Source organism: Gopherus flavomarginatus, chromosome 3 (genome assembly GCF_025201925.1).
Source record: "Gopherus flavomarginatus isolate rGopFla2 chromosome 3, rGopFla2.mat.asm, whole genome shotgun sequence".
Lineage (NCBI taxonomy): Eukaryota > Metazoa > Chordata > Testudines > Testudinidae > Gopherus > Gopherus flavomarginatus.
The window spans coordinates 154,106,885-154,130,890 of record NC_066619.1 but is presented as its reverse complement, the minus strand read 5'-3'; the positions used below and the strand labels follow the sequence as shown (position 1 = coordinate 154,130,890).

The 24,006-nt window shown below is 42.8% G+C and overlaps 1 protein-coding gene across 1 annotated transcript in view; it reads left to right on the top strand.

The window, feature by feature from the left end:
- The window catches only part of SLC4A4 (solute carrier family 4 member 4), a 262,517-nt gene that overhangs the window by 121,821 nt on the left and 116,690 nt on the right, over nucleotides 1–24,006 (top strand). Inside the window, exon 5 of the mRNA XM_050945480.1 lies at nucleotides 9,530–9,676. Coding sequence (XP_050801437.1) covers nucleotides 9,530–9,676 — 147 coding nt within the window. The remainder of the gene's footprint in view (nucleotides 1–9,529; nucleotides 9,677–24,006) is intronic.

Here is a 24,006-nt window from a genome sequence, read left to right as displayed (position 1 = left end):
TTTCACCCCCTCCCTCCTCCTCGTCCCTCTTCAGGGACCCCTCTCACGAGCAACTCCTCCTGCAGGAGGTTCGGAGGCTCCTTACAATCGGAGCTATAGAGGAGGTACCGGAGGAATTAAGGGGCCAAGGGGCTTTAGTCCCGATATTTCCTAATCTCCAAGGTGAAAGGGGGCCTCCGGCCTATCCTAGACCTGCAAGGACTGAACAAATTCATGAAAAAGTTAAGAGTTCCGCATGGTATCCCTGGGAACCATCATTTCTTCCCTGGATCCCGGAGATTGGTATGCCGCTCTCGACATGAAGGACGCATATTTCCACATTGCAGTTGACCCCCCGCACAGACGGTATCTACACTTTGTGGTGAACCATCAACATTATCAGTTTACTGTCCTTCCCTTTGGCCTCTCCTCGGCCCCTTGGGTCTTCACGAAGCGTATGGCGGTCGTCGCAGTTTCCCTATGTCGTTGTCGAATACATGTCTTTCCTTACCTCGACGACTGGCTTATTCAAGGGGCCTCCGAGGCACAAGTCATCAGTCATGTGACCATCGTCAAGGACCTATTCATGCGTCTAGGCCTGATAATCAATTTAGAAAAGTCCACTCTGGTGCCTACGCAGAGGATAGAGTTTATCGGGGCCATGCTGGACTCCAACCTTGCAACGGCCAGTTTGCCCCCACATAGTTTTCAAACTATAGTCTCCCTTGTACAAAGACTTCAGAGCTTCCCAATAACCTCTGCCTGCACTTGCCTTGGCCTACTCGGTCACATGGCTGCATGCACATTCGTCACAAAGCATGCCAGACTGCGAATGCGTCCTCTCCAAACTTGGCTCGCCTCAGCCTATCGTCCGGGCAGAGACACCATAGACATTATACTCACAATTCCGCCGAGCATTCTAGGCTCCCTCGACTGGTGGCGAACGTCATCCCTGGTGTGCGCAGGTCTGCCGTTCCATCCACCGCAGCCCTCCACGTCCCTAACAATGAATGCATCATCTCTGGGCTGGGGTGTTCACCTAGGGCACCTTCGCACTCAAGGCCTGTGGTCATCCCGGGAGTTGACATTACACTTCAATGTTCGAGAATTGAGAGCGGTCTGGCTGGCATGCCGAGCGTTCCAACGCCATCTACAGGGCTGTTGTGTTGCAGTGTTCACGGACAACACAACGGCCATGTATTACATAAACAAACAGAGAGGGACACGGTCCTCCCCCCTTTGTCGGGAGGCAATTCAACTGTGGGACTTCTGCATAGCCCACTCAATAAATCTGGTAGCCTCTTTTCTCCCAGGAGTCCGGAACACTCTCACAGATCAACTGAGCAGATCCTTCCTGTCGCACGAGTGGTCCATCCGTCCGGACATTCTCCATTCTGTTTTCCTGAGGTGGGGCTTTCCCCACATAGACCTTTTTGCCTCCAGAGTAAACGGAAAATGCCAGGTGTTCCGCTCCCTGCAAGGTCGCTCCACGGGCTCCCTCTCGGACGCGTTCCTAATTCCGTAGAAAGGTCACCTATTTTATGCCTTCCCACCATTTCCTCTCGTCCATCGAGTTCTATTCAAGCTCTGCAGGGACAGAGCCCGCCTAATACTGATTGTTCCGGCATGGCCGAGACAGCACTGGTACACCCTGCTGCTCGACCTTTTTCAGACAGTCCTGATTCCCCTGCCACTCTGCCCGGACCTCATAACGCAGGACTTCGGCAGGCTTCACCAGCTGAACCTGCAGTCCCTTCATTTGACAGCATGGCTGCTGTCTGGTTGAGTCAATAGGAGCTGCGTTGTTCCACCTCAGTGCAACAGGTGCTGCTGGGAAGCAGAAAGCCTTCCACGCGAACGACATATCTCGCTAAATGGAAGCGCTTCTCTCACTGGTGCGCCCAGCGTGACCTTACCCCACAGGATGTATCGGTCCCCATTATCTTGGACTGTTTATGGTCCCTCAAAGAGCAGGGCCTGGCTATCTCTTCTATAAGGGTGCATCTTGAAGCTATTTCCACCTTCCATCCTGGGGAAACCGGCAGTTCCATTCTTTCTCACTCCATAGGTTCCAGATTCTTCAAAGGCTTGGAGCGACTCTACCCTCAGGTCAAATGGCCAATCCCTACCCGGGATCTAAACCTCGTATTAGCTAGGCTCATGGGTCCCCCCCCCTTTGAGCCTCTGGCCACATGCTCGCTGCTGTACTTGTCCTGGAAGACAGCCTTCCTCGTCGCTATCGCCTCGGCTAGACGAGTCTTGGAACTTCGAGCATTGACTGTGGGTCCCCCGTATACGGTATTCCACAAGGACATGGTACAGCTGCGACCGCACCCGTCATTCCTCCCTAAAGTGGTCTCTGCCTTCCATGTTAATCAGGACCTCTTTCTACCAGTCTTTTTTCCGAAGCCGCATTCATCGCATCGGGAACAACAGCTGCATACTCTGGATGTCCGCAGGGCTCTCGCTTTTCATATCGAGAGGACCAAACCCTTCCGACGTTCACCTCAGCTATTTGTAGCAGTGGCAGAGCACATGAAGGGCATGCCAATCTCTTCCCAACGAATTTCATCTTGGGTGACATCCTGTATCTGGGCATGCTATGAATTGGCTCACATTCCGACTGGCCATCTCACCGCCCATTCTACTTGGGCTCAAACCTCATCTGCCGCTTTCCTGGCCTATGTTCCCATCCAGGAAATATGCCGCGCAGCTACCTGGTCTTCCATCCACACCTTTGCTTTGCACTATGCATTGGTCCAGCAGTCCAGAGACGATGCCGCCTTTGGCTCAGCCGTCTTACATTCCGCAACGTCTCGCTCTGACCCCTCCACCTAGATAAGGCTTGGGAATCACCTAACTGGAATGGGTATGAGCAAGCACTGGAAGAAGAATAGACGGTTACTCACCTTTGTAACTGTTGTTCTTCGAGATGTGTTGCTCATATCCATTCCAAATCCACCCTCCTTCCCCACTGTCGGAGTAGCCAGCAAGAAGGAACTGAGGGCTGGATGGGCCGGCAGGGGTATATATCAGGCGCCATAGCGGCGCCATTCCAGGGGGCGCCCTGCCGGCCCACCGAGTGTTGCTAGGGTAAAAGTCTTCCGACGAACGTGCACGCGGCGCGCGCGCACCTTACTGGAATGGATATGAGCAACACATCTCGAAGAACAAACAGTTACAAAGGTGAGTAAGCATCCTTTTTGGTTTTCCCACAAGGAAATGCACTCTCTTTTTTTTTTTTTTTTGTGAGCCTATGGAAAATTTCCTATATATAACTCCTGCCAGTACTGGAAAAACAGCCTATAGGAAATGGGATCTTAGCTCAAGGATAAGTAAAGTTCGGCTTAAAGATCTTTGGTGTCTTGAGGTCATGGTCACCTCAGTTGGAGTTGGGAGGTGCAAACTAGAAACTGCAGCTCCCTCAACCAGCAAGTCTTGCTTATTCTTAAGTGTGGGTGGATGGGAGATTGGAGTCTCTACTGTGGCTTCCTCTTAGGGGTTCCTCTGGGGAAGGGCATCTTCAGCTTCCGCTGGGGATTTTACAGCAGCCTGACCAGTGGAAGATGTGGAGGAGGGGAGACACTGAATCCACACATTGCCCTAATGACCAGGGTCGTGTCACCATGGCCCTGCTCACTTTTGGGGTCAGCCTGGCCCTTTGCTGGTTCCCTGGGTGGAAGGGAGGTTTTAGTGGCATTGTGACACCCCATAATCTCTCCATGGCAGTCTCTAATGCAGTGAGCCTGCCACGGTGGGGATATTGTTACATTCACACAAGAAGCAGTTGCATTGGCGCTGATTGCATGAAATGGTGGGTTGTCTTGCTTGTCTTTGTGACAGTCCATGCAGCAGCACTGTTTTTTTGACAGAGAAATGTAGTCAGGTCCATTCATGCTGCATCTGTTGTTATACTGTTCTGGGAGTCTTGAAGCACTCATGCCACATTGCCCAGCAGTCGTCTTGTATTGAGAGGCTTTTGGGTAACTTCTAACAATAGGGCAGTGCATGCTGGGATGGAGTTCATAGGGTCAGCTCAACTGGTATAGATACAATGCTTGCAGCTTCCCATCCATGCTCTGGAGAGACCAGTGCAGAGAGTGCTCATTTGAGCCTGGCCTGAACTGAAGACCTTGTCCCAGAGTTTGATACCAATGCATACAAAATGTCTTGGAAGACTGTGGTGTGTGGACATGAAACTTGCAAAGTGTTGCAGACTCAAGGTATTGGAGCCTATATTCAACCTCGGGCAGGTGGCCAAAAGGAGCTGAAGATGTGTGTGATCTGTATCTGGCAGCTATATTCAGTCAAGATTGTGAGAAGCTCACCGCTTTCCATCAGCTACAGGCACTTCCTTAGGCTTTGATATGCAGATCTAAGGGTGAACAGAACAGTGAGTGAAGACTTTGTAGCTTGTTGTGCCAAGTGAAGATAGAAAAAATAGGCCTGAATTTGACGGGTGGTGTGTTTCATCATTAAAGACCCAGGATAATTAGGAGTGGTCACTGCTTATACTGGGGCTGAATGTTGCCCATTACCTCCTGCACTCAAGTAATCTTATCTATGAAGAAAGTCACGGAATTGTGACTCTCTTGAAAAAAGAGAGACATGAGGAGTTAACCTGAAGATGACACTTGCCCTCCATACAGTGTTTCTTTAAAAAAAGATTCAAGATCTAAGAACCTATTTGTGGCTATCTGTTCAAACTATTTTCATGCTCCTTTAGGGTCAGTTGTCAGTGAGAGTCTGAATTCAGGAGTCCGGTTTCTTGTGCATTTAGTATTTCCAACACCTGTTGCTCCTAAATTTCCAAAAGTAGCTGGTGATTTAGCCACATGGCTGTTACTGAAAGTAAAGAGAGAGGACTTGTGTAGCGTTACTCCCCTGCACTGTTTTGAAAATGTAGGAAATTAAGGTTAAAACTTTCCCCTGATATCCAGTGGGTTGGGATGGGAATGAGTGTGAAGGTGTTGGGAGCTGTGCATCCTGTGAAATCAGCAACTGTGCATGCCAAGTGCACTAGCTGCTGTGTTATAAAATGCAGAGTGATGTGCTAGCAGGATCGGGCATTCAGTCTCCATAAAAAAGGATACATAAACATAAAATGCGGATAAATTTACAGCCTTAAACATTAAAAACAAGTGTTCACACTTGAGCTTTAGAGTAAATGGTTCTTTTATTGGTCCCTTGTTTTCCAGCTGTGCCTGTTGGCTGATCTTTAAACACTGAGGTTAGCCAACTAAAGATTGAACTTCCTGCATTTTATTTTGTTGGAAGGCAAAAGCTTTTCTGCCTGAAACAAAAATGCCAAGAATAAACCTATTTATTTTTCACAGTGGTTAGTAGAATGTCTGATTTAGTTTCTGGCTAAAGTAAGTCATTATAGCATCGCAAGTAGCGATGTCATAGTTCCAGCTGAGATGTGTACAGCTCTGCATCTCAAAAACAGAAGATGGTACAGAATATGGCCTTTTCTTTTGGGTCACTTCCTTCCCCCTTGAATTCAGTGGGACTTTGGCCCCTAAGACTAGGATCACAGAGCGCTCTTTGAAAGTTTCAGTTGAAGGAACCATAGTGCAGTTACTGGGATGCTGCTGTTGTCTCCCCACGTTTGATCTGAAGGCCCCTCACTAGCAATATGAGCGGTAGCTGGAAGAGGCAGGGGTTTTTTTTGAAGAGCCCCTCTGCTCTGGAGTTCACATGTCCCATTGGATTAACAGTTTTCTGCCAATGTACTTCAATCGTAAATCAAGACTGGATGTTTTCCTGAAAGATCTGCTCAGGTTCAAACAGGAATTAATTCAGGGAAATTCAGTGGCCTGTGTTTTACAGGAGGTCAGCCTGGGTGATCACAGTGGTGTCGTCTTCCATATAATCTATGAATCTGTTAACCTAAATACAGCATTCCGAGCATGTTAGTTCAGTCTTGGGCATCTCATAAGAAAGATCCCACCAAATTTTGTGATGTGGACAGGTATCTGCTGGTGAGTAGCTGGAAATTTCCTGACTCAGTCCATGTGTGGCCAAGTCGAGATTTGATACTAGAAATCCAGATGTTAGTTCATCAACAGGACCATCTTTTTTTTTTGCCAGTGCAGTCAACAGAAAATGGAATTACACCTTCAGCAAATAGCCTTCCCCATAGCAGCATAGCATAAGCCAGTTCCAAAACTCTTCTGAATACTCTAAGATGTGTTAAAACAGCTTGTTTTTAAATAAAGCAATTGGCAAGTTTTTAGCTTTTTCTCCAAAGTGTTTTTTGTTTTTGTTTTTAAACTTGAAGCCACCTGTGCAGTGATCTCTCAGTGACCATATGACATGGCTGCAGACACTGCCAAGAAAAGCTCCTTGACCAATGAGAAATCCATCCCAGCATCTCTCTGTATGCTGCTGCATCCAACAAGCAGCCCAGCCCAATAGCCATGGGTAGGTGGTAGATGTGGGATACAGCAATTATATGCCCTACCCATGAGCATTCCCATCTTTGAAGGTATGTGAACTTCTTCAAAGCTGTTGAGCTCAGCTGTAGTTAATATTGTCTGTTTCATCTCTCATTTAATGATAGAAAAGGACACTTGATAGGAACCTTTTGCTTCAATTCACCAGCTGCGTGATACCAAGTATTGGTTTGAACAAGTTCTGTAGTTACAAAAAAAAATGCCTTCCCATGTCTTTATTTGATTTCAGATTTGCAAAACTCCCCTCCATGTTTCTCCACTCAGTTCTGATTTTTCTTTTTAACCTATATGTACATTATGTACTTTTACTTGTGTAAAAAATAATTCCCAGAATTCGCAGCCTGTCTGTAACTTTTAAAAACTAATGAATTAACTAAATGCAAGAAGAAAAATCACTGGGTTTTAATAATGCACTGCAGGTTTCGAAGACTCTAGCCTTATTTTGCTTCTCCATTTCTTCTATGCTCTGTGGCAAATATTTCTTTACATTCTTGTCAGAATGAGGTGGGTTGTTCTCAGAAACCCAAAGCAAGGTGTATATTGTAGAATAGATGCAAATATGCCATCAGGCAAATTTGATGTTTTTTTCCCCCAGTGGATTTTTTTACCATGCATCACACATACACAAAGCACAAATCAAATTCTTTACTGAAACTTTAGGGGCATCGCTCAGGTTGGCATACTGAAAGTTAAACTAGGGAACATTTGAGGCTGCACATAACTGGTCTCAGATATGTAATTTCCCACCTGGTACTCTGGGAAAATTTTTGCGTGGAGTTGGCTTGGATGATGGGAGGTTGTTAGTCTCCTTTCATAGCATCTATCCAAGCTCAGCTGCTTACTGCTGTGTTTTTAGCCATTCTTGTTCAAACTCATAATGAACCATGTGAATATTGTAATTAAAACTGGATCAGGAAAAGAGTGTCTCGAGTCTGTCCATTTACTTTCCTCCTAGTGAGTGCAAACCCTTTTAATTACTTGAAAGTTGTCTCAATATGTATTGATAGCCTCATCTTAAAAGGAGAGGTGTATATATGTGCATGCTGTATACACAAGTGAGGTTAACAGTGGAGATAAAAGGAGAGTAAATTGGAACTTCCCTAGGCACTGGAGACCCTCTTATAGAACCTCTAGGAAATCCCTACTGAAAGTCATTTAAATTGCTATTCTGATCTTCCCAAATTTCATCCATCTGCTGGTCCCCATGCTGGATAAGTAGACATGTTCTAGGACCCTGGATTTTGTTTTTTAACTTGCACCACTTCAGTGTCACAGAAGATGTATATTTATTGGAAGAGGATACAAATTGGTGCCATAATATCACTTATGCCCCAGAAGTTTTTAATTGAATTCCTTATCAGAAAAGGGGGCTTGAGAGCAGTGTTTTTGCTTAACAAAAGGTGCTAGTACTTACCAATCTTGGCACCTATGTGTATCTCCAGCGCTGCAAAGGTGGCTGAACATTGTAACATTAGGAGTAGATTTTCAAAAGAGCTCAATTCCTAGTTGTGCACCTGAATGGAGTAACCAGGTTTTCACAGAGTGCTCAGCTTCCAGTGAGAGCCGTGGGAGCTACTCGGTACTGATCTCTTTTGGAAGCCTGGCCTTTAGATTATAGTTTGAACAAGCCTCCATAAATTAAGAGGCTTATTTTGAGACATATCCCAACCTAAAGTCTGAAAACTTGGTTGGGAAATCTCACAGCAACTCTGAGATTTTTCTATATCTCCACTTCTGGTCATGATTAGAAAAATCTGAGATAACAGTCTCTCTTGCCGTATGTTAGAACTTCTGGTTCCAACAGAAGTCTCAGAGAAGGTATCCTAACATTTCAGAACCATAAAAAGAGCGTATTCGGAAACTGACATGCCTTTCAGATTCAGGGTATTATATTTGTTATCAGTGTGTCTCTTTGGCCGCTGTTTGATTTTTCTTTTTTCTTCCTTTTTTTGTGGTTATGACCTGTCCCTTTGTGGGTTTTTTTAAATAAAAAATTAAAGGGTTCTAATAGAATTTTAGAAATGAGTAAAGATTTGGTTGCTTCTTATTTTTCCAAGTTATTTCCTCCTCTCTGCTGCAGTGTCTGAAAACGTAAGGTTCAACTGGAATAATTGTCCATAAGTTTGCGCACAATTACTATCTAGATTTGCTGCCTTGAGGTCTGCTAGGTTACTTTACTGACATTTTAAGGCCTAAGCAGTGTGTATCTTGTCAATCGCTTCTTCGAAGGAAAGGTTACGTCCACCTATTTAAACTATTGGCCTCTGTCTTCCGGTAACTTCAGTCCGCTATCCTATTGATTACGGTGTTTTACACCAAGTTGATGTGCAGATAGTTTTGTCTCTTCTGTTCAGCAGTCTCAGAATTAGCCTATGGTTGACATGGAGGGCCAGTTACCAAGGTAATTGGAAGAAAAGTAATTTACTCCAAACAGCATCAGCTGATACTATAGACAAGCTCCCAGTATGCAGTGTTGATTAAACCAGCTGTTTGGTCAGCTTACTTAGAAAGCTTTCTATTCTCTTAGCTGGGGGGACTAGTGTTGGAAGGGTTACCTGTCAAACATGTCCAGGAGCAGCGCTCAAACTGTTTTTTGGAAGTTCCTTAAACTTTATTTCTGTTTCATACTGAGGGCTTGTCTACACTACCCACTGGAATGGCGGGCAGCGATCGATCCAGTGGGGGTCGATTTATTGCGTCTAGTATAGATGCAATAAATCGACTGCTGAATGGTCTCCCGTTGACTCCGGTACTCCACCAGAAGAAGGAGTGTAAGTGGAGTCTACGGGAGAGCGTCTGCAGTTGACTTACCCGCAATGAAGACACCGCAGTAAGTAGATCTAAGTACGTTGACTTCAGCTACGCTATTCACGTAGCTGAAGTTGTGTATCTTGGATTGGCCCCATGTGGTAATGTAGACAAGTCCTTCGTGTGAGAATTTTGTGGACCAGATACTATGAATCTTTGGTTTCCTTCTATCCCCTTTGCAACTTTGAACTCCATAAAGAACCCTGTATCCAGCTCTACAATTTTTCCAGTTTGGCCCACTACCCTGCCCTCCTTATGCAGCCCTTTGGAAGGTAGTGCTATAGCCAGGGCCTCTGTGTCCTTTTTGCTGGGTTGTAACCGATGCCTTAACTGGTATTGGCCTTGTGCTTACAGGCAGTCCAGCCATGACTCATCGGAACTTGACTTCCACCAGTCTGAATGACATCTCTGACAAACCTGACAAAGAGCAGGTAAGCTTCAAATTCTAACTTCATTTGAAGTTGTGCAGGGGGAGGAGAGGCAGTTTGGACCATAAAACTGGAGTGCAAGAGATGAGCAAGAAAAAGGTAAGTAAATGGGTCAGGTTTTCTGCATAGCCGGCTTACAAAACGCCCCAATTGTAAGTATCAGCCATCTATTAAGCAGCCGCTGTGGTATTGTCAGGGATGAAGGAACCACTGCTTGTGGTAGTTTGCGGTGTGACTAAGATCCGGCAGCCATATTGCTGATTTACTGGTTAAGCAAAGTACATTGTCCTTTTCCTTGAGAAGTAAATGGATAACGTCTAGCTTCTGATTATCTCCAGCTTTCCTCTACACTTTGAAAGAGAGATGCATACTTTCAGCCTAGGTTCCACAGCACACTTCATAGTAGATGTTATGACTTAAAGCTGCTTGTACCACAGGATGTGCCCTCCCATCTGGTGGGTGATGGATTCGTTATCAGTGATCACTTCAAAAATGCACATTTGACCAAAAAGGGCTTAAAAGAAACCCAAGATGATGTTAAAAAAATAAAATAAAGTTTGATTGAGTAGATCTGTGATGTCAATGAACATAAAACCTTTGTTACCAGCTTCCAATAATTTGCCCGTTTGAGGTTCTTTTGCACGTGCTAAGGGAATCATACTCATTTCCTCGGTGTGTTGTCTCATCTTTTCAGAGAGGTTAGGATTTTAAAGAGTAAGTTCATTTGAACACTTTGAAAGCTAGTGTCTGAATAAATGCTTTGCAAATTTTGATCATCAAATTTCGATTACAGATTCAAAACCAAGTCATTTTCAATGTGTGACTGTTTCTCTGGTGGCATCTGCCTCCGCCCCCCCCCCACTTCTTCTACACTGTTTATTCCCTTGGTTATTTCTTGATGCAAAGGAGAGTTACATAGTTAATGTATTTCCCTGAGAATGTTATGATCAGCCAGGTGAGAATGACTCAAGTCCTTTGCAGTGATAGCTGCTGGCAATGTTGCTGCTGCTTATTTGAATAGAGCTGAGTTTTTGTGCTAAAGGGGCACGTGAACACAGTCGGTATAAGAAAAAGAGTTCAAAATTACTTCAGGTTCTACAACTGCCTTTCAGTGCCTCCAGCCAAATTTTGTGGTTTATGCTATCGTACATTTCTCTGGTTTGAAACAAAAAAAATTCTCTCCCTGTTTGCTGGGTGGCAGATCCACACAAGTGGGAAATAACTGAGTGGAGAAACACCGAAATGGACTATACAAAAACTTCAGTCACATGCACAGAGTAGAAAGAATAGAGAGAGACACATTTTCACCTCTAATCTTAGTTTTAATAATCTGTTAAAAAAATTACTTCCAGGGAAGTTAATTTTTTTTATTTATTTATTTGCAAAATATCCAGTTTTATCAAAGCCAAATCATTTTGTGGAGAGAGTTTGGTTTTGAGAGAGAGCGAGACACCCTCAGTGTAGATGGGTTGGGGGTCTGCCTTGGAATCTTTTAAACCCAGGTTCAAGTCCTTGTTTTGCCTGAATCAGAGGAATTGGGGATGAAAAGCTCTGCTGTAATTCAGGCAGAGCAAAAAATTGAACCTGAGTCTCCCACATCCCCCACCAGTACCCTAACCACCAGCCTATAGAACAAAAACACGATGTGTGTTTTCAGAAAAATGCTTTCATTCCAACGTGGAACAAAAACCAATTGCAAAACCTCAGAAGTTATCACAGGATGGAATTGCCATCCTCTGTGCTCTGGTTGGTAGTGTCTTTCAAAGTGTGTGTATTTACACAAACACTCTTTGATTTGATTGTAAGGAAGCCTTGATGCATATTTTTATTGATAGAAAGGAACATGAGGCAAAATTCTGTATTTAACAGGAAAGGCAGCAATGTAATACAGTATTAAATGTTTTGTCATCAGGACCTCATATACTCATTAGCAAGCTAGACCTAAATACTGCAACAGTCTCCTCAGTTTTCTGCAGCAGAATCGTGCTGAATTTTGCATCGTTTAAATTTTGATGGAAGCATCAAGCAAATCCAGAAAATAGTTTTTTTTTTAAATTGCATTTAATATAAAAACAAATAACACAGTCAGTGCTGTTAATACTGTGTGTGTTTCCAAAGTGAGATTTGAAATGTCTTACCATTTTTAATGTGCAGTAGAATTCTGTGTGGACAACTACTGTCTATTTATAGTGAAACACTGCTGGGTTTCGACTATCTTGATCTAAAATGTCTGTTAGTTATTTAGCAGACATCCTGCTAGTAAGTTTTTCACGAGAAAACTCTTGCCACATAAATTTGTCAAAGTTAGCCCAAGAAATTACCTTGGACCCAAAGTTTAGTTACTGATTGGCTCATATGCCTACTTTGATAAAACTGGTGAAATTGTGATGGAGCCTTGTAACTTTCTTGAGCTAACCACTTATCAAACAGCCCAGGAAGCTAGGAAATAAGTCATGATTTAATGACAACAGGGCATGTAAAAAGAACTGATTTTCTTGCCTTGATGATGAGGCTTTCAGTATTTTGGTTTTCTGTCTTAGGTCAGACAGTTTCACAAGGCTGCATATTGGAACGTGATTCTACTTAAATAAATAAAAATGAGAGAGACTCGTTTTTTTTTGTTTGTGTGCATCGGAGACCATCCTGTCTTTCAATGGTGGTGTATGGAAGTTTGTTTATGGTTTGTTAGTTAGCTCAAGAGTGGAAATAACTTGCAAATAAAAAGAGGAAAATTGTGTTCACATGTTTTAAGTGACAAAAAAGTTTTGGACTAGCTTGTGTCCTCTTCTCCTGCTTATTTATCCCACCGCTGCCACCCTGTCAGTAACCTAGTCCCAGATTTGGACCTTAGCGTCCAAAATATGGGGGTTAGCATGAAAAACCTCCAAGCTTAGTTACCAGCTTGGACCTGGTACTGCTGCCACCACCCAAAAAATTAGAGTGTTTTGGGGCACTCTGGTCCCCACAGAAACCTTCCCTGGGGACCCCAAGACCCAAATCCCTTGAGTCTCACAACAAAGGGAAATAACTCTTTTCCCTTCCCCCCTCCAGGTGTTCCTGGAGAGATACACAGAAGCAACCTCCGTGAATCTAAGCAGAGGGAGTCCACCCTCTCTAATTCCAGTCCTGGAACAAAAAGCACTTCCCTCTTCACCCAGAGGGAATGCAAAGTCAGGCTAGTAAATCTAACACACACAGATTTCCCTCTGAGTTCTTCCTCCCACCAATTCCCTGGTGAGTACAGACTCAATTTCCCTGAAGTTCCTCACTAAAGAAAAACTCCAACAGGTCTTAAAAGAAAGAAAAATACATACAAATGGTCTCTCTGTATTAAGGTGACAATACAGGGTCAATTGCTTAAAAGAAATATTGAATAAACAGCCTTATTCAAAAAGAATACAATTAAAGCACTCCAGCAACTATAGACATGTAAATACAAAAGAACATAAAAATCTCCTATCTGATCTTTGGTACTTACAACTGGGAAACAGAAGATTAGAAAGCAGGAAATAGAAAAATCCTTCTCTAGCTGAGAGAGATTCAGGCAGAAGACAAAGAACCCAGACACAAACTTCCCTCCACCCAGAATTGAAAAAAATCCGGTTTCCTGATTGGTCCTCTGGTCAGGTGCTTCAGGTTACTTTTTTTTCAGGTGAAAGAGACATTAACCCTTAGCTATCTGTTTATGACACATGTTTTAAGTGACAAAAAAGTTTTGGACTAGCTTGTGTCCTCTTCTCCTGCTTATTTATCTTTTTCTGCCAAGTATGGTGATAGAGTTAATAGCATAATAGGATTACAACCAGAACTTGGGTTAATCTGTGTTCCAGTAGGCTCTTAGTAAGCAGAAAAACACCTGGGGAGCATTCAAGGATCTGGAAAAACATATACTGTTTGCTCTTTTTTCACAGTGAAGCTGTTTGTTCCTCTGAAGGGTTTTTTGTTCTTTTTTTCTAAAGGGAATTTAGTGTTGGTGGAAAGTGTTTGAGTGATTGCACTGTGTCACCAAACGGTTACTACATACACTTCATGTGAAAGGCTCCTTATCCAACTACCAGTCTCTGGAACCTGTAGGTCTTATCTTTTTCCATACTGGGGCTCTGCAGCAGTTCCCCTCCATATCTGGGATGCCCTCCCATTTTAGTAATATAGAAGAACAGGGGGTCATGCCCCTCGAACACTGATTTCTGACCCTGCCCTCAGTGATTTGCACCCCTCAGGTTGAGAACCTCTGCCTTAAAACATACAATTTCCTTATTTCTCTGAAGTTCTTATTTGGAGAGTGGCTTCTTCCGGGCACCCAAAAATGGAGATGTACATATTGATGTACACATCACACTTCCAGTGAGTCTTCCTAGTCCAGTGTGACTTTCCAAGTTGAAGGAAAGTGGAAACTCCTCTCGAGCTTTGGAAAAGCACGAAGGCCTGGGCAGTGGGGAGGTGAATTCCACCACAGACGCCTGGAGTTCCAAAAGGAGGATTGTAACTGTCACAAATACTTTACTTCTGCATTTTGTATTTCTGACAGACTGAGAGGTTATATCCACTTCTCAGTAGCAATGAACAGACTAAACCTAGAAAGTGTCAAAAGAGGACACTGCAGCAGGAACAAATGCCATCTACAACATGTGAAATATGTTGGTGCTTTTATTTAAGTGCTTCTTGGCTGCTTTTCTCTCCTTGGAGTCATCCTGCCTCTGGCTGCAGTGGTGAAGAATGGTTGTCTGGGCCTGGCAGCTTTCAGGTTACCTAGATGTTCTCACAGACTTGGGAGAAAGAGCTGCTGAGAGGCTGTTTGCTGCAATCTGATGAAGAGCATGAAGAAGCCAGGACCTCATTACAAAGACGGGAGCTGTAAGAGGCAGTTAGTACTGTATGTAATGGTCGCATTTGTCCTATGGTGAGCTCCTACTGTCCAGAATACCCCAAAAAAGCCAGAGTTACTGTATTTGCCAGAACAGAAAGCTAAATAGTAGCTAGGCCAGAGCTCTCTAGGGCAGCATATTAGTGGAATCCACATATGTTTTTGAGGTTCTTCTGCAGCAACATTCAAGGCTACTCCCTAAGGCTGCCCTCCTGGCGATTGCAGGGTGCTTATTTGCACCTGCCCATGAAGAATTCTAATGACAAATCAGGGAAGCGAACCACTGCTGAAGGAGAGTGAGTTGAAGACAACTGGATTGTCCTTCCCCATCCCAGAGGGCTGGTGAAGCGAAGGAAGGGAAGAAGGCTGCTCCCCGTTTTCATTGACTGAAACAAGTGCAACTTTGATGCAGACTTCACTCTGATTCACATGGGCTTCACTTAACACACTGAGTAGTTCCATTCAGCTCAGTGGGCCTGCTCAGAGTGCCTAAAGTTAAATGTGCATATGCCTTTGCAGGACTGGGAACAAAGATGGGGAAAGAACCTATCAGCAGGGGCCTGGGACACACGCATCTGTGCAGATACAGGCTCCAGTAATGTCAGATGAAGGATATGTCCACACTTCAGCAGCACAGCTGCAGCTATGCCTCTGTAACTAGACACTTATTACGTTGATGAAAGGGTTTTCCCATCGCTGAAGTAACTGTAGCTCTTTGTGGTAGCTAGGTCGACCATTGACCTACTGGAGTCTACAGCGGAAGTTAGGTTGACCTGACTATGTTGCATACGGAGTGAAATTTTTCACATCCCTGAGTGATGTCACTAGGTTGAGCTAAGTTTTAAGTTTAGGCCAGGCCTTGTTCTTTTGCTAAAATGGTATATAACTGAGATTTTCCCATAGTGTGCTAGCAAGGCTCATTACCCAGACAGGAGGGTCAGTAACATTCCATGCTGCTTACCTTGGATTTGCTTTGTGTTTTCTTCTGATTGTTTTCATCATTGCCTTCTTTAATCTACATTTCAGAATTTAGTCTAGCTGCGAATGGGGTAAACTTTAGACTATTTCAAGAGAGAGAGAGAAAATGAACTTCTGACTTCCAGTGGAAGGCTGAAGTGTAACGTGTGGGGAGTAGCGAGTGGTCTCAGGGAAGGGCAGAAGGTTCTCAGTTTGGAGAACTCATTCAGAAATGTGGAGTGCTTGCTGCCCCTTCCCCACTGCCAGGGTAGTTGATAGTTAGTGGACCAGGGGAAAAGCTTGTTGTCTGAGAGAAATGAAAGGAATTGGATACTGCAGATTAGTTACATGGTGGGATTCTCAGAAGGGTTCAGCATTGGCTTCATTGCTTCCATAGAAGTCAATAGTAGCCAATGCAGAACTAGATCAATGCAGAATGCTTTAGAAAATTGTCCCACCCATAAAATTCTCTGCTTTCAAATGATCATAACTTGATGAAACTTCCACCTTTCAGGCTGAAGTCTTCCCATGTTCAGTGTGAGCTTAAAGATGACTTTTTTGGGACATTTTTGAACTGTGACCACAAGTGACTTGAGAGTGAAAGGAGCCTGGAAAAATTTTTTAAGAGTGATAGAGCGAGCGTGCACTCTTAATCTGAAATGACAGAGGTTTGCAATTTGAATTGGAAATTGTACTTGCTAAGAGGCAGTATGTGGCCTTTGTTCTCAGTGAGATTGATTTTGATTTAACTGAGTTAAGAGAACTTGAAAATTATGTATATACTGAGCCTGAACAGTACAGTTTTTTTGCTAGGCTGATTAAGTGTCCTCCTGCATGCTATGAGCGTGTGTGTGTTATTACCTGTGGCCCTGATTCTGCAGAGCACTTCATTACATGCTTAACTTTAAGTATGAGTTATCCTATCCCTGTTCTGCAAAGCACTCAAGTAGATGATTAAGTCCTATTGACTTCAATGTATTGAAGAATGTGTAGAGAAAAGTTTGTGCTAGATATATTGTGTTTGAGAATTTGTTCATGATCATGTAATTAAAAACTGCTGTGATGCCCTTAGGGACAGAGTTAAAATAAACGTGTTTAGCCTTAATTTGGTGGTACTGATTTTTGAGTGCTCAACTACACAATGGTTTCTTGACATACATTTGTTTTTCCAGGTAATTTGACTCTTAGGGTGGGATTTTCTAAAATGCTTAGCATTGGCCTAACTCTGTTCCCACGGAAGGCAGTGGTAAAATTCCCTTTTACTTTAGTGGGGATGAAGTTTTACCAGCGATAAGTCCGACTGTCAATCCCATCCCATTGCGGTATTTGTATTATGTCATAGTGTAATTTAGTAATCTAATAGCCTAGCTGTGTAACTGTGTATTAAAGTGTGCTTGGTTTGTTTGAGCGTTACTTTTGATTCCATCTTCTGATACCAGTATCCATGGTGTAAATCATAACAGGCATGAATAAGTCATACATGCCTGCCTCCGAAGATGTAAAGAGCAGGCCCTGTTCAGGAATGATACTTATTGAAGTCAGTAGAACTGATGCATATGTTTAAACTAAGGACACGCTTACGTGCGTTTCTGAATTAAGGCCAAAATATGTAAACCTCGCAAGTATTCGATAGTTGCAATATACCTAACTGTGTTATTTTTATGGTTGTTTGGGATCTAAATGGTTAATTTCCCCTTTGATAATTATAGACTAACTTTGCACTTTATGCTGTGATCTTACCTTTGGAAAACAGATTGCCTACATTTATCACCACTGACTTAAAAAAAAAAAAATCTTGTCACTAGTTTAGTGTAAATCTGCCCCTCTCTCTCCCAATACGAAGTATGCCTTATTGGCTACAGGTTATTGACTCCATGTGATAAGCAGTCAGATTAAACCTGTATCAAAGAACAGGTTGCTCCATAAATAGTGGTGGGGTTAGGAAAGTTCCTTTGCATAATACTTTATCCAAGGTCTCTTTCTTGTACTTGGAATAAGATGACATGGCATTGTCATGAGAAGCTGATATAGCCGATAATAAAATGATGTGGAAAGCCTGAAGCGATAGCCCTGTGCTGGGTTTCTAAGATAGAGAAAATAGGAATGTCTAGTTTAAGTTCAAAATCTTACGTTTCACTCATTTTCCTGCACGTAACTCCTAGAAAATGGATTATTTTGAAGCCTCAGTGACAACAAGAATAAGTAAGATCTGTTGCCAAAATGGTGAGTTTGCAGAAAAGCTGAACTGTGGAACTTAACTGCACACAAAGAACAACTTGAATTTAGATCTTACGTTTCCCCCACAGACACACACACAACATCATATATATAGTTTGTGTACGTATCTCAAACCTGTATATTTGCAGATGTTGCTGAGGCTGATATTATGGTTTTAGGCTGCACTATGTAGCGGCTTATCTGCTGAAGGAAGTCCCTTGTGACAATGCAGAGTCTGTCACTATCAGGGGAGAGGTATTATGTTGTCATCTGGCCATGGGTAAAAGGTGTCCCATCACTTGGCATGTCTCACTTTTTACCAAGGGGAATGTCAAACTCACCATGATCATAACCAGGCCAAAATTGTGAAACAGTGTAATTTGCTACACGAAGGCCCTCACATGATTATATTTGCAGTGTAGAAAGGGCCGCATTGCCTCCCTCTCCAATTTTTCTTTTCTTCCTATTATAGCTGAGCCACAGGAGTGGGAATGTGTGTAACCTGCGAGAAGGAAATGACTACTCCACATCTCCCTCTGTCAGGTGCAGGGTGCTGTTCGCTGCATAGATTTTAAGGCCAGAACACACCATTGTGATGATCTTGTCAGAGGCCATAGAATGTCATCCATTGTTTTCTACATCCAGCCCATAACTTCTGGCTGAACTAGAGCATGTTTCTTTTAGAAAGACATCCAGTCTGGATTTAGTCTTCAGCTAGCACTTATTAGGGCACTGGAAGCCTCAGGGCATTGCCAGTTGGCTAGAGGGTCTTTCACCTCGAGGCCTCCTGCTCAAATCCAGCCCAGCTCAGTAGGGAATGAAAGTTGTTTCCATTTGTGGGATGTTTGGTGACTCCTATGTGAGATGAGTTTGGTGAGGCTCAGTTCCAGCTCCTGTATCTCAAAATCTGCTGGCGCCCTCAAGCAGAAAGGTCAAGAACTGCATGAGCATGACAGCTGATGTATCTCTGAGCCCCAAAAGAAGTCCTTCCTCCTCCTTCCCCAGATCTGGGCTGGGGCAAGCTGGCAAGATAGTGTGGGCAGGAAGTTTCCTCTGCTACTGCCGTGAAGATAAACAGCTTCTTTTGCCTGGGCTACTTATCCAACTTCTTTCACTAGCACTAAATACACACACAACTGTTTTTTTTAAATTTAAACTCTATGGTGAGCTACAGGTGGTTTGTAAACATGAAAATTAGTTCATTAAATAATCAACATTCTCCCCTCCCCCCGGCAGTGACAAACTGACTTATGTACTTTGTTAAATTTAGATTGCACAAGTAACTGCAAACTGGTTCTACATTATGAGCTGCTTTCAGAAGCAAGCATGGTCCTGAGTCAGTCACACCTCTCCACTAGAACCTATTGCTGCTGATTATTAACTGAATTTAAATGAATCACACAAAATGCTATTTTTAAGCATGGTTTTTCAGTTTTACTTTTTTCCCTGCAAATCTAAAAAAGATAATTTAAAGAGGAGGCGTGTTCCATTTTTAGCATCTGCTGGTGTTGACAGAACACCCATTGCTTCCCTCCTGATGTCGGAGCTTACACAAATCATTTGCCTCCATTTGTCTTATTTCAGAAGACACCAGCTGTGGGCAACATAGCAATCATTTACAGTTAGCCCAACGAGCAAAGGCCCTGGCGCTTTTGGACAAATTCTGTTTTTCTTTTCTGTTTTCCAATTTATAAATAAAAGTCTGAAGTGATGTTCTATGTGCCTCAAGAGCAGAGCTTAGTGGTGGGGGATTCTTTGGACTATAGGAAGGGAGAGAGACTATTTCTTGTCTTTAACACCATATCGCAATGACACCAGTGTAAGGGACATAATTAACATTTTGAGTGCTGTCAAAAAATACAGTCCTCGCAAATAAACTTGGATAGATCCTTTGCAGGGTTTGTTCTAGAAAATGCAGGTGAATCCTTTTGGAAAGGAAAACCGTTACTGAGATGATTATTACTGCATTAGGTTGTTTTTGCTTCCTTCCCGTGCTCCACCAGTTTCGGATATGCTCATGATGAAGAATCTGACACGCCTTGGAGTGTATAGTTACCATTAACTGCTTACATAGGAGAGAACTCTTGGGTACCCTGGAATCCTTTCTCTCACAGTGAACTGACAGTAACCTAGTCAGGTAGAAGGATGACATGGAAATACTTTAATGTTCATGGTGTAGTTAAGGGGGCATGCCTGCTAAAAATATGTTTAAGGATAATTTTTAAAATATATTACATATAATGCCTGGATTGCTAGACCTGATATAACTTGAAAAAAACTTCTCAGAATTTAGCCAACCATAGAAGGAAAAAACTTCTTAGTCCACCCAGTGCATCTCCCTGCCAATGTTTGATTGTTCTTCACAGCAAATATTCTAATGCTTTGTCCAGCTTAGTTTGCAATGTCCCAGAGGATGGAGCTTCCAACGCTTCAGATGAGAGGGTACTCCACATCCTAAGAGATTTCAGTGAATATTAGGAAAAACCTTCCAACTACCCACATTTTACCCCATTTTTGCTAGTTTTATCCCCCACACATCACCCTAAATAATTCCTCTTCCTCCTTGGTGTTCAAACCCTTTAAATTGTCCTAGGCTTTCTTATGGTATAGACCTGCTTCCATTGAAAGCAATAGGTGTTTTCCCATTTACTTAAATGGGAGAAGGATTGGGTGGCTAGTCATCTCTGAGTCAAGTTATACATACTGTATATTTAGTGCTTCTAAACTTTCCTTATACGTTTTACCCCCCTACCCCGCCACTTGATCATTTTTATTGTTCTTCTCTGAATGACACCAGCTTGTCAATATCCTTTTGGTAACAAGGTGCCCAGAAATAAGTACAATATTCCAGGTCCTGTTGCAACAGAGTTGTAAAGAGAGGGTTATTAGATTCCTTCTCTGGGATATTTTAATGCCTCTGTATATGCAGCCAAAACTGGAGTGACCTAGTTTTACTGCTGTATATGAGCATTGCAAACTTCATCCCGATTTTCAGTTTAACACCACCACATGAGGTTTTTCTTAGCATTCTTGCTGTCCAGGTTTATCCTTCCCATTGAGTGTATACAAGTTTCAGATGATACGTCTTCAGAAATGTTCTCTCATGTTCTTGTTGTTTGGATTTACACAGTAATAAAAATGGATGCCTATGCTAGGTTAAAAGCATCTCTGCCACACATTGAGTCTCATCTTGTTGTTTTCTGCCTATGGTTTTAATTGCTGTAGATAATTTGTGTCATCTTTCTGTCATTGCTGGTGTTCATTACTCTTCCCAGTATGATTTCTCTGAATTTTACTACGAGTCTCTTCACCTCTAGCTCTGGTTTTTAGTGAAAAGAGGCTAGTCGCTCTTTGTTCTGTTCTGTTGTAGGCTCTCGTGCACTGGCATGCTGTTGCAATATTTGAGTTGCCATCAAGCAAGAGAATGTTTACAAATGAGCTAACGTATGATTAATTCAAGGAAATATTATAGGACTTATGTGAAAGCTTATTTTTACAAGATCCAAATCTAGGCTCAGTTTCCATCTGACAATATCCCTTAAAATCTAACTTTGGGAATACAAAGCTGGAAGGAGCAAAGTGCAATATACCTGTAATTAATTGTTTCCCAACCCCCCTGTTACGAAACTGAGGCACAGAGCTTGAGGCTTGACTAAGGTCCTACAAGTGGTTAGGGTATTAGAGCTCAGATCCCTTAAATCCCTGTCTCAGGCCTTGGTCCTAAACAGTTCCATCCTGCCCTTTGTGCAGCTGACTTCCACGGAATTTGAGGGGCACAACCTGGTTACACTGTTTGATTCACCACATACTACCTTACCTACATTGTTAGTGACATGAGACGGAGTTGGCTTGTATGTCAACTGCCGATTTTTTAATAGTTTTGTATATCCTGCGGATTTTCTTTTTCAGTGGCTGTTTGGCTCACAGGACAGATCTTTGTCTGCAAACAGAAGTTGAACTCCATGTTTTGTATGTTACGTGTGAATTAGAATCTATTCTTTGTCAGTCTCTTGAATCTCATAATGCTACCTCTGTTTGAAGACATCATGAATACTCCACAGGAACCTGGGAATCTGATGCTCTTTGCCACATAACAGTGTTGGCGTTCCCAGTACTGTGCAAAATCTGTTGGTCCTTCATGCTTTGTTAAAATGACCTTGGCAACCCCTAAAGGCTTTTTCTGGTGGTTTATATTTGAAATAGAAGAAAAGATGGGAAAATATCTTCTTGGAGGTCTGTTGGGTGTGTTAGCGTCTTTCATTGTTGAGTATGTGCACTAGCATATACAAAGTGGAGTATGTATTGATATATAGATAATAGAGTGGACTAGTATATTCTCCCGCTGGAAAGACTTGTGTTCAGGATGTGAAAAGGCTTGGAGTGTGGTCAGCTGGAGTGCTTAGTCAAAGGGATGCACAAAGCCCTTCTTATTTGTTGTGATGTGTGCAGTGCTTACCCAAACCAGTGTTTCCATATCAACAGAAACCTCAGCCAAAGCTAATTGTAAAGTTAAAAAGAAATTGGCCTGGATCAGAGAAACACTCATTCTCTTCACAGGAGGGATGGACTGAGGACTTCCTGCTGTTTAGAACTCAGTTCATTGACTGATTCTTGTGAGGGTGCTTGACTGATTTTTACTGTTTAAACGGAATGGACTAATCTTCCTAATCACCAGCGGGTATTCCTAATTTCTATATCTGTCAGAGTGGATGACCTAGTTTTATTCCAGGGGTCTCAAATGAAAATGACTTTCCCTTTCTGTACGTGTAGCTGACACCCTTTAAGAAAAGGGAAACAGACTTTTCCAGGGAGACTAGTTAATGCCGAGACTTCACTTATTTTGTTTATACGCATAGATACACAGATTGCCCAACAGTCTAGTTTTTGCTTGCTCAGTTTTTCCCACTACTCAGCAGCAAAATAAAAAATAAAAAGAAAATTTCTGTGTAGCGGGTTTTGAGTATGGTCAGGCAAAACATTTAGCACTAAAAGAATTCCAGAATATTTTTTTTTCCAAATTCCAGTGAGAACTTTTTTTTTAATCAAATACATTTGTGTTACAAAGTATTGGTTGCTTGTGCTAGTGTGCAAGAATGTGAAATTGACTAGAAGCAAAAGTGAAATATACTATACTGTGATTGCCTGAGCTGAAATACAAAAAGTAAAGGGCATAAACTAGATCAGATTTTTAAAATGCTCCAAAAGGTGCTACTTCTAGCATAGGCGAGGATGTTTATCTTTCCGCAGTTATTCTTTTTAATTTGACAGCGTCCCTCTAAGTAGCCTTAGATACACTGTCGTCCTACCATTGTCAGAAATGAGATTTTCAGTGTATCATAATTCGTTCACTTTGGAACTGGAAGGAAGCCAGGTCCTTTCTTCTTGCACAGAACATTTAGCCTTCCATTAGCCATACAGAGAACTGATTAGAATGTTACTGATATTGAGATGCATGGGGAAATGCACCTTCAAGATGTTTGTTTTGATCTCCTTCTGATCCAATTGTAAAGGTATCATTTCACAGTTTGCATTGTGTTAAAATAATATATGATTAATTGCACTGATGGCACTTCATGTCCTGGGGTGATTTCAAAGCTCTATCCATATCTGTAACCAGGATGGACAACTTGTGGCCAGAGGTCATTCTGTGGCACCCTGCTAACAATTCCTCCCCCTCTTCAGGGCCTCTTACTAAAGTTTGGTCTACACCACCAACTTATGTCTGTATAACTAAGCTGCTCATGAGTGTGGACTATGCACTCTTAGCCATCTCTGCTGTCCCCAAGCAGCCCCCTTTCACTGCAGCTTCCTGCTGCTTTTATAGTGGAACCACCTGATTCAACCCAGCTGTGGCTCCTCCATAATCAGTGTTGGCTAGTCCTAAAGAGCAAGCCACCCTGTTAGACTCTCTCATTGTACTGAACTGTTTAAATTGGTGATGCGTTTCTAAGTGCCAGAGGTAAAGGGTGCTCAATTCAGAGACTAGCTCCAAAAGAATTCCCTCTAGCTGGGGGAGATGTTTTAACTAGAGTTCGGGATCATATCGTGCTGATGTTGCTCTCCTTGCTAAAACAGCACTTATAAGTACTTGCACAGGAAGAAAGATTCCCTGTGGTCTGCCAGGAGAGGCAGTGGTTTAACTGCTGTGACATTTTACAGGGGTAAGTGAGAATTCGAGTCAATATTAGGGTGTCTAGGTGATGCCCTCTCTTGCACAGAGGCTTGGACAAGATAGCTGTTGGCCACATCTCATCAGCAATGAGGGTGGAGATTCCAGTAATATCTTCCTCTTGCA